General features: G+C 44.9%; 1 protein-coding gene across 3 annotated transcripts in view; it reads left to right on the top strand.

The window, feature by feature from the left end:
- LOC106588997 (CUB and sushi domain-containing protein 3) overlaps positions 1-9,797 on the top strand; it is a 746,396-nt gene extending 736,599 nt beyond the window's left edge. For all 3 annotated transcript variants that reach the window (XM_045709277.1, XM_014178612.2, XM_014178611.2), the window contains 7 exons: positions 1,126-1,305; positions 2,309-2,374; positions 3,758-3,916; positions 6,268-6,380; positions 7,131-7,218; positions 7,381-7,516; positions 8,174-9,797. In XM_045709277.1, the coding sequence (XP_045565233.1) occupies positions 1,126-1,305; positions 2,309-2,374; positions 3,758-3,916; positions 6,268-6,380; positions 7,131-7,218; positions 7,381-7,516; positions 8,174-8,333 (902 nt within the window). In that variant the 3' untranslated portion in view covers positions 8,334-9,797. The remainder of the gene's footprint in view (positions 1-1,125; positions 1,306-2,308; positions 2,375-3,757; positions 3,917-6,267; positions 6,381-7,130; positions 7,219-7,380; positions 7,517-8,173) is intronic.
- Positions 9,798-10,407: the final 610 nt, after the last annotated feature.

The raw sequence follows: 10,407 nt of genomic DNA, 5'->3' as shown, positions 1-10,407 counted from the left end.
AGCAGACAGACATGGGCAGATGAGAAGAATAGCAGACAGATATGGGGAGGTGAGAAGGATAGCAGACAGATTGGGCAGGTGAGAAGAATAGCAGACAGATATGGGCAGGTGAGAAGAATAGCAGGCAGATATGGGTAGGTGCAGGTGAGAAGAATAACAGGCAGATATGGGTAGGTGCAGGTGAGAAGAATAGCAGGCAGATATGGGTAGGTGCAGGTGATAAGAATAGCAGACAGATCTGGGCAGGTGCAGATGAAAAGAATAGCAGACAGACATGGGCAGATGAGAAGAATAGCAGACAGATATGGGGAGGTGAGAAGGATAGCAGACAGATTGGGCAGGTGAGAAGAATAGCAGACAGATATGGGCAGGTGAGAAGAATAGCAGACAGATTGGGCAGGTGAGAAGAATAGCAGTCAGAAATGGGCAGGTGAGAAGAATAGCAGACAGATATGGGCAGGTGAGAAGAATAGCAGACAGATATGGGCAGGTGAGAAGAATAGCAGACAGATATGGGCAGGTGAGAAGAATAGCAGACAGACATGGGCAGGTGAGAAGAATAGCAGACAGACATGGGCAGGTGAGAAGAATAGCAGACAGATATGGGCAGGTGAGAAGAATAGCAGACAGATATGGGCAGGTGAGAAGAATAGCAGACAGACATGGGCAGGTGAGAAGAATAGCAGTCAGATATGGGCAGGTGAGAAGAATAGCAGTCAGATATGGGCAGGTGAGAAGAATAGCAGACAGATATGGGCAGGTGAGAAGAATAGCAGACAGATATGGGCAGGTGAGAAGAATAGCAGACAGACATGGGCAGGTGAGAAGAATAGCAGTCAGATATGGGCAGGTGAGAAGAATAGCAGTCAGATATGGGCAGGTGAGAAGAATAGCAGACAGATATGGGCAGGTGAGAAGAATAGCAGACAGACATGGGCAGGTGAGAAGAATAGCAGACAGACATGGGCAGGTGAGAAGAATAGCAGACAGACATGGGCAGGTGCAGGTGAGAAGAACCATATTAGTATGTGGAGAAAGCGCATCTCTCTCTTTCTTTCTCCTTTCCTCGGTCTCTTTCATTTGTTCTTCCTCTCCCTCCCCCGCCCTCTTCTCCCCCCCCCCCAGCCCACTCGTGTAAGCAGCCAGAGAGCCCGGCCCATGTGGAGGTGATAGGGATGGACCTGCCAGGGTTTGGCTACACCCTCCTCTACTCCTGCCAGGCTGGGTTCTTCCTGTCCGGGGGCTCGGAACACCGCGTCTGCAAGTCCGACGGTACCTGGACCGGGAAGATGCCCATTTGTCGAGGTACAGGACATGAACATGACATGTCCAGTGTGTTTGTTTGTGTCTGTGTGGCTCCAGGGTGAAGTTCCCCCTAACTTTCCCCCAATCCTAACCTTAGCCATTCGTGCGTGTGTGTGTGTGTGTGTGTGTGTGCGCGTGTGCGTGTGTCTGTGTGTGTAATGGCATATGCTGATACGGTACAGAGTGATTGCAGCCGCAATGGTATAGAGCATATTTACACACATGTGCGCACACACTACTGGCCACTGCTGCATCGCACAGCTGTACACTGCAGGCCACAGAGTAATTACACAGACATAAACAGATGTGTAATGTTGTGGGAGAAGTTCCCACTGTGCCAGGCTGCTCTGCTACCACTGCAGCAGACAGCCTCTTGTGCTATTCTAGTGTCTATCATGCCATTGCAGTGGAACAGACAGGACACGGCTCCTGGCCCACCAATGGCACTTACCTTCACTGTTATGTAGAGGGCCACTGCCTCAGAATACGCCCTACTGCATAACCCCATGCATGCTTATTTCTGGGTTTCTCACTTCATCTTGTTTCTTCTTACCAGATACCTTTTATACTTTTATTACCAAAAACATAATGAGAGGAAAGCTTGCAAGATAGCATGTCATTGTACTATGTAGACTTCGCTGTATCCTGTGAATATCCGTATGACAAATCAACTTTGATTTGATTAGATTTTCTATAATTTGTACAAGATGTCATGCTTGACTTTTACATTCCAGCACACTCCATGTGCATTTATTACCCAGATTACCCAGATTACACAGATTACCCAGATTACCCAGATTACCCAGATCCAGACATTTAGAAATTCCACATACAGAACTCTAAATGGAACTGACAATAGAACTCAGAATTCAACCCCAAGGAGTTAAATTGCATTATCTCTTGATGTGTGTTGCTGATGTACATCAATACATGATTAGAAGTCCCCACATGGGGAAGTTGATGTGACATAATGGGACTAATGCTGTTTTTTTGTCTCCCGTAGCTGGGTCCAAACTCTCAGAGAAGCCCATCAAGCCAGTGGCAGGGACACCCAGTCCCAAGCTGAACGGTGAGTGCCTGACTGAAGTGTCATCACCACACACACACACACACCATAAAAACAGTGCACACACACACCATAAAAACTGTGCCACACACACACACACACACACACACACACACACACACACACACACACCATAAAAACAGCGCACACACACACCATTACAGCAACATCAAAAAGAGCAGTGTTCTGATTACAAAATACTACTCTGATGCCGGTACTGTAAAGTGCAGCTAGCAATCACAACAGAATGAATATGAACAGCTTCATCTGGCCTCGCAGGGGGGAGCGCTTCGCTAATAGCACCTCAGAAGGACTGGTGTCCTTAATTCAATCTTGAGTGCCCCTCTTGAGGGACTAGAAGTTAACGAAGAGTGGAAAGAGTGAGTCTGACGGTAAAACGTCCCGGCAGCACAGGCCTGACAGTCTTATGCTCTCTCTCTCGTTCTCTCTCTCTTTCTCTTTTACTCTTTCTCTCTCTCTCTCTCTCACGGAGTAATCTGTGGTGCAGTGATATAGCAGCCCACCCATCCCAAAGTTTCCACTGCCTTCATAACAAGTTTAACATTTAAGTTTTTTAAAAGCTTGTAGGTAATTTACTAAGTTTGACATACTCTGAGTATCACGTTTTAGGGAAAACCCAGATACAGACAGTGTCGAAGTAACAAAAGTTTATTACTAGAACAGGGGCATGCAAAACGACAGGTCAAGGGCAGGCAGAGGTCAGTGATCCAGATCAGATTCAAAAGGTACAGAACGGCAGGCAGTCTCAGGGTCAGGGCAGGCAGAGGTCAATAATCCAGGGCGGTGTGACAAGGTATAGAACGACAGGCAGTCTCAGGGTCAGGGCAAGCAGAATGGTCAAAACCGGGAAAACTAGAAAACAGGAACTATAGAAAAAGACAGGAGCAATAGGGAAAATGCTGGTAGGCTTGATGGACAAAACGAACTGGCAACAGAAAAACAGAGAACACTGGTATAAATACACTGGGAATAATGGGGGAAGATGGGCAACACCTGGAGGGATGTGAAACAGATCAGGGTGTGACACTGAGGGTGAAAGGTCACAGGGCTCTGTATCTGTGAACACTAGTAGTACCATCTATTTGATCAATCACGATGAATCCTATAGACTTACAAACAGTGGAATATAAGGTGGCAGTATGACTTAACCAAGGTCCTATTTTTCTGTTTTCCTCTTATTTCTTAAAATATTTGTTCAGTTTTATTGAAGGAATAGAAATGAAAAGGGAAGACAGTGTGAAGACCGGTGGGGCCAGGATTCGATCCCACACAGGCAAGGGGATGGCGTGCGGACTTAACCGCTTGACCAACCTCAGGCACAACCAATGTCCTCTAATAATCAATATTGTCTATGCTCTGTTTCAGTTCCTGATGACGTCTTTGCTCCTAACTATATATGGAAGGGTTCATACAACTACAAGGGAAGAAAACAACCAATGACTCTGAGTATCACAAGCTTTAACGCCACCACGGGAAGGGTTAACGTCTCCTTGACCAATAGCAACATGGAACTGCTGCTTTCAGGTACGACATCTGCATTTTACACCAATATTACACAGAGAGGAGACGCTAGGGAAGGTCCCTAGCCACTCCTTGAACACACACACACACAGATTAATACACACACAGAGATTCACACACACATAGCATGTCATCATGTAGTCACTGGAGTAGAATGGAGCCGGCGTTTCAGAGGCAGAGTTTCTCTCACACAACATGCAGATGACTAGAAATGAGTGTTACTAAACATAGCTGACATCGTTTGATTGGTAGGGCCTTGGTAGGGTCAGATGGTGTCCATTTAGGACTGTATCTACTTAGTGGGAAATTCAATTATGTTGTTTATTTGCCTGTGTGGAGGACATTTGCTAACATTGAAATGGGCATTTATGGTCTGTCTGATCTGAGAACATGTTTTGAGTTGAGGTGTTTTGATTTTGCAGTGTGCTGTGTGCTGTAATTGATTTGAAAGCTATGACTCATTTATTTCATATTCATTTTTGGGGGGTGTTTTCGCATAGCCCCTTAATATAATATTTATAATATTTATTCTGTCCCTTAATGTACCTTCATTAGTGTAGCCTAATGGATATGTAAAACTACCCCCCCCCCCCCTCCATTTCTCTTAAATGAAATATTAATCTGATCTGACAAATCTTTCACGGATTTACCATAATTATCTGGAGAGACGAGTCCCCTTCTCCTCTTCCCCCTCACTCCTTCCCTCTCACTCCTTCTCATCTTCCCCCTCACTCCTTCCCCCCTCACTCCTTCTCCTCTTCCTCCCTCACTCCTTCTCCTCTTCCCCCCTCACTCCTTCTCCTCTTCCTCCCTCACTCCTTCTCCTCTTCCCCCTCACTCCTTCCCCTCACTCCTTCCCCCCTCACTCTTTCCCCCTCACTCCTTCCCCCTCACTCCTTCTCCCCTCACTCCTTCCCCCCTCACTCCTTCCCCCTCACTCCTTCCCCTCACTCCCTCCCCCTCACTCTTTCCCCCTCACTCCTTCCCCCTCACTCCTTCCCCCTCACTCTTTCCCCCTCACTCCTTCCCCCTCACTCCTTCCCCCTCACTCCTTCCCCCCTCACTCCTTCCCCCTCACTCCTTCTCCCCTCACTCCTTCCCCCTCACTCCTTCTCCCCTCACTCCTTCTCCCCTCACTCCTTCCCCCCTCACTCCTTCCCCCTCAGTCCTTCTCCCCTCACTCCTTCCCCCCTCACTCCTTCCCCTCACTCCTTCTCCCCTCACTCCTTCCCCTCTCACTCCTTCTCCCCTCACGCCTTCCCCCCTCACTCCTTCCCCCCTCACTCCTTCCCCTCACTCTTTCCCCCTCACTCCTTCCTCCCTCACTCCTTTCTTCCCCCTCACTCTTTCCCATCTCACTCCTTCCCCCCTCACTCCTTCCTCCCTCACTCCTTCCTTCCTCCCTCACTCCTTACCCCTCAATCCTTCTCCCCTCACTCCTTCTCCCCTCACTCCTTCCCCCATCACTCCTTCCCCACTCACTCCTTCCCCCTCACTCCTTCCCCCTCACTCCTTCCCCTCACTCCTTCCCCTCACTCCTTCACCCCTCACTCCTTCCCCCCTCACTCCTTCCTTCCCCCTCACTCTTTCCCATCTCACTCCTTCCCCCCTCACTCCTTCCCCCCTCACTCCTTCCTTCCTCCCTCACTCCTACTCCCTCATTTCTCCAGAGCTGCCTTTAACCTAGCTGACATGTGATTTACATCATCAAATGAATCTTCTTAATTTAAATTGGACTTTCAATTGCCCAGCAGCCGTTGCAAATTATTACACAGAAAGGTGAATGCAGCGCTATTCACTCACTGAGAAGAAATGTCTGTGTCTGGGAGATATAGAAATCACAAAGTAATCATACCGCTGAGGCACGGGAGGAGGCCATTTTGTGTTTTTAATAACAGGGGACCATTATCTTATTTCACAGTTAGAGAGGCCAGGCAGTGGATTGAGCATCTTAATTGAATGTGTGTTATTACTACCACTGTGTACATCAGTCTGTTTGGAGCGACAACGCAGGGCCGGGGCCTCTGATAGGCCTTAATATGGTGCTCCCTTTCTATCCCTTCGGTTGTAGGAGGCTGTTAGTAATAGAAAGTACTGTTGATGAGTGAGTGTTCTGCTACAGTAAATTGCTCCATGGTTGAAGAAGATAGCGCTCAGTGTTTATATCACCTCTTTTCATTTTTCCACACAGACACATACAGACGAAGAGTGAGATAGGAGAGGGAGACCATCATCATTGGGTCATTGTCTGTGATTGTGTCCCCTGTGTACCACCAGTTACAGTATATCAGTGTTGTGCCTTGGCCTCACATCACCCCTCTTGTCCTCCTGTGTTGTGTTGTGTTGTGCTGCAGGTGTCTATAAGAGCCAGGAAGCACGGTTGATGCTGCTCATGTACCATGTGAAAACGTCCACTCACACCACGCTGGGCAAGGTCAAGGAGGAGACGTGGTCCATGGACGGTTTTGTAAGTTTACCGTTTCCTACTTTCAGGAAGGGTTTGTGGAATTGAAACATTTACATGTTGGTCATTTAGTAGCGCTTTCATCCAGAACGATTTACAGAGATCTTGCTACTCATTGGACGTGGCGTATTAATGTTGAAATGGCATCTGGGAACCTAATGTAAATCAATGAGGGAGCTCTGCTGAAAAACGACAGAGTCCCACTTCTTGCTCAATCCAGCCGTGCACCTGGTCACCCAAATGGGTTACCAGGTGTTATTTCATGTTTATTACAAAATGGGCTCAAATGCTCTCCTTGTTTTGTATTTAGTAAAAATGCAATTCTGAAAATATGTATTTTTCCTTTATAATTCTACTCCATGGTGAAAAGTACCATTCAAAAGGATGTGACTGACTGACTGACTGACTGACTACCTTAGTCCCCCCCCCTTAAAAGATTTAGATGCACTATTGTAAAGTGGTTGTTCCACTGGATATCATAAGGTGAATGCACCATTTTGTAAGTCGCTCTGGATAAGAGCGTCTGCTAAATGACTTAAATGTAAATGTAAATGTACCTGACTGACTGACTGACTGACTGACTGACTACCCAACTGACTACCCGAGTGACTGACTGACTGACTGACTGACTGACTGACTGACTGACTGACTGACTGACTGACTGACTGACTGACTGACTGACTACCTGACTGACTGACTGATTGATTGACTCACTGACTGACTGATCATATCTGTCTCTCTGTATTCTCCTAGGTGTCTGCAGAACCTGACGGTGCCACCTATGTCTTTCAAGGCTTCATACAGGGTAAAGACTACGGTCAGTTTGGACTGCAGAGGCTAGGTAAACATCACCACATATCCACTGTGTTTTTATATCAACTTTCTCACTGTCAACAATATTATGTCATTTCAGTATATAGAAATAAAACGTGTATGTCTGAAATATTTGATATAGACCAAAAGGTTACTGTGAGAATATTCATGTTGTTCCTCTCCCACACAGGTCTGAACATGTCAGAGAGTAATAACTCATCCAATCCACCTCATGGTACAAACAGTAGCTCTGTGGCCATAGCAATCCTTGTGCCTTTTTTCGCCCTGATATTTGCAGGCTTTGGGTTTTATCTTTACAAACAGCGGTAAGTGTACCTACCTAGCTACCAGCTATTATTACCGACCTACCACCAGCTAGTATTACCTACCTACCACCAGCTATTATTACCTACCTACCACCAGCTATTATTACCTACCTACCACCAGCTAGTATTACCTACCTACCACCAGCTAGTATTACCTACCTACCACCAGCTAGTATTACCTACCTACCACCAGCTATTATTACCTACCTACCACCAGCTAGTATTACCTACCTACCACCAGCTATTATTACCGACCTACCACCAGCTAGTATTACCTACCTACCACCAGCTAGTATTACCTACCTACCACCAGCTAGTATTACCTACCTACCACCAGCTATTATTACCTACCTACCACCAGCTATTATTACCGACCTACCACCAGCTAGTATTACCTACCTACCACCAGCTATTATTACCGACCTACCACCAGCTAGTATTACCTACACAGTATACTGTGCTACTGTGTCAGGAGCTACATAATTTGTGTTATGTACTAGTTGTTGTTATTCACATATAGGACCATGAACCATTCCTGTGTTCCTCCACAGGACTGCCCCTTAAACGCACTACATATTCTTAGAAAAGCTTCATGTTGACTTCATACTGACTTCTTCTCTTCCACTGAGTCTGAACAATGTGTTGGTCCTTCTCTAGGACTACTCCTAAAGCCCAGTACACAGGCTGCTCCGTCCACGAGAACAACAACGGCCAGGCGGCCTTCGAGAACCCCATGTACAACACCAGCGCCAAGTCGGTGGAAGGCAAAGCTGTCCGGTTCGACCCTAACCTGAACACAGTCTGCACAATGGTATAATGAAGTCCGCTTGGCGACTGCATCGTTTTTTTCTTATTTTTGTATCGGGGTAAAAAAGGAACAGGAAAATGCTTTTGCGAAACGAGCGGATTTCATTGAGATTTTGACTGGCGATAGAGATGGAAGACAGTCCAGTCTGGGTGTGTTGGCCATGGTGGAGACAGAGGTACAAGAATAAATCCTCTGGTACTTAAAGCACACTCTTCAGGAACTTTGACTGGTCATGTGTGTCGAGAAGGGCACTTATTGGGAGACTAGACCAACATCACGTTTTAGAAGACTGAACTGAGAACTGAGAAACATAAAAACCCAAATCTTCACAGTGGTCGACGAGTGACTTGGAGAGTTCTGACGTTACCTTATTATATTGCACTCTGCGAGTGTTTCTTCTTCACAGTCGACTGGGTCTTTTTTATAAATTGAAAAGGATCTGTAAATCTTCTTCTTGCATATATGAGAAGCATTCACCACCTATATTTTTGTGCTATATATTATCACGTGGGAGGGGCCAATGGCAGCGAGATTATATGAAGAGTTTATAGAAAAGAGAAGAGGAAAATTAAATGTTTCAAAACAATTCTGTTCACAAAAAAAAAAACACAGAAGTATTTTGGGGTTCATTTTTAAAGTGTTAAATCGTTTTTTAAAACAACGGTTTTGACTGTAACGCCCTCTTCTCTAGCTTCAGTCCCACGTTCTGTGTTTTTTCCCCACTGAGCCAATCAGAAGTGTTTGAAGTACTGATGTTAACTGTGAGGTGTGAATAGAAGGGGTTTTCTGGATTATTTAACTCTTATTTGTCATTTTGGATCATGACCCAAAGATCGAACTTTCCAGACAACATTTTCATTTTGACTTTTCATTATATTGCACTTTTTTTGTTACGGTTTTCTTTTGTTTCAATAGTTGTTGCTGTATTCGTCGATGTATCCAAGTGGGTCATTTTTACACAGTGCCTACCAAACACCATGTGAATCAGGTCTGCTGCTCTTTCCTCTTCTCCTCATCCCCCCCTGTTCCTGTCTTTCACTTTTCTAATCTACGGCCTCATTCCCTCTCTCCTTCACCTCACATGACTTGGTGTTGCTGAACACTTAACACGGACACAGTCTGGTGGCACACCACAGCTCCATTCCACTCATTAGGTGCCGTGTTTTTTTTTTAACCTTTCAATCTATTTTGCCACTTAGTTTCTCCTATAAAATTGACTGCAATAAAGAACCCATACAATTCTAGGATTGGACTGTAAAATTGAACTACTATTTGCAGTACAGTACAACTGGGTACTCCTATGTTAAATGCATTGAAAATATATAACAAACAAAAAAATAGAAAAAATGTGATTAAAAAAGTGTTTTATAAAGAAATATATTTTTATGAACAAATTATTTGTAAAATGTATGAATCTATTATGTACATTTTCAATGCAATGTAAGATTAAAAAAGGCAATTTGCTTTTGTAAAGTGTTGTCTCTTTCTTAACTGCTATTTGTTTTGTTTAGATTTGTTATATATAGATATATATTTAAGTGATAATGCCCTCGAAGCCGTTGTTTGGAGGATATATTGGCACGGGTGTTGTTAACCGTGCCAATATATCCTCCAATCACCGGCTTTGAGAGCATTATCACTTTTATACAACAGGTTACCAACATATTCAAATAATGACAGTGGATTTTCCATCGGACTGCGCAATCCACTGTCATTATTTGAATATGTTGGTAACCCGTCCGATGGAACGAAGTAAATAGGCATTTTAACGTCAAATAAAATTTTATTGGTCAAGTACACATTTTTAGCAGATGTTATTCCAGTGCATAGATTTAGCTGGTGGTAACTTGTGGAATAGAAATGGCTGGAATATGGTTTTTCTATCTTTTCCCTCTGGTTACAGTTAGCCTTTGCATGGATTGGCTTCCATGATGAATATAGCCAGTCAACCAACACAATCCCTCAACACAGACAGAGACCCAGAAATAGCCTTAAGCCACTGAACAAATATCTGTTGCACTAATTCTCCTTCCAATGGAGTCATTACGGCCTTGTTTGTTTGACCACCCTGTCATTGTTTGGT

The sequence above is a fragment of the Salmo salar genome, chromosome ssa27 (assembly GCF_905237065.1).
Source record: "Salmo salar chromosome ssa27, Ssal_v3.1, whole genome shotgun sequence".
NCBI classification, from domain to species: Eukaryota; Metazoa; Chordata; class Actinopteri; order Salmoniformes; family Salmonidae; genus Salmo; species Salmo salar.
The sequence above is the reverse complement of the archived record's forward strand: the minus strand, read 5'-3'. Positions and strand labels throughout refer to the sequence as shown.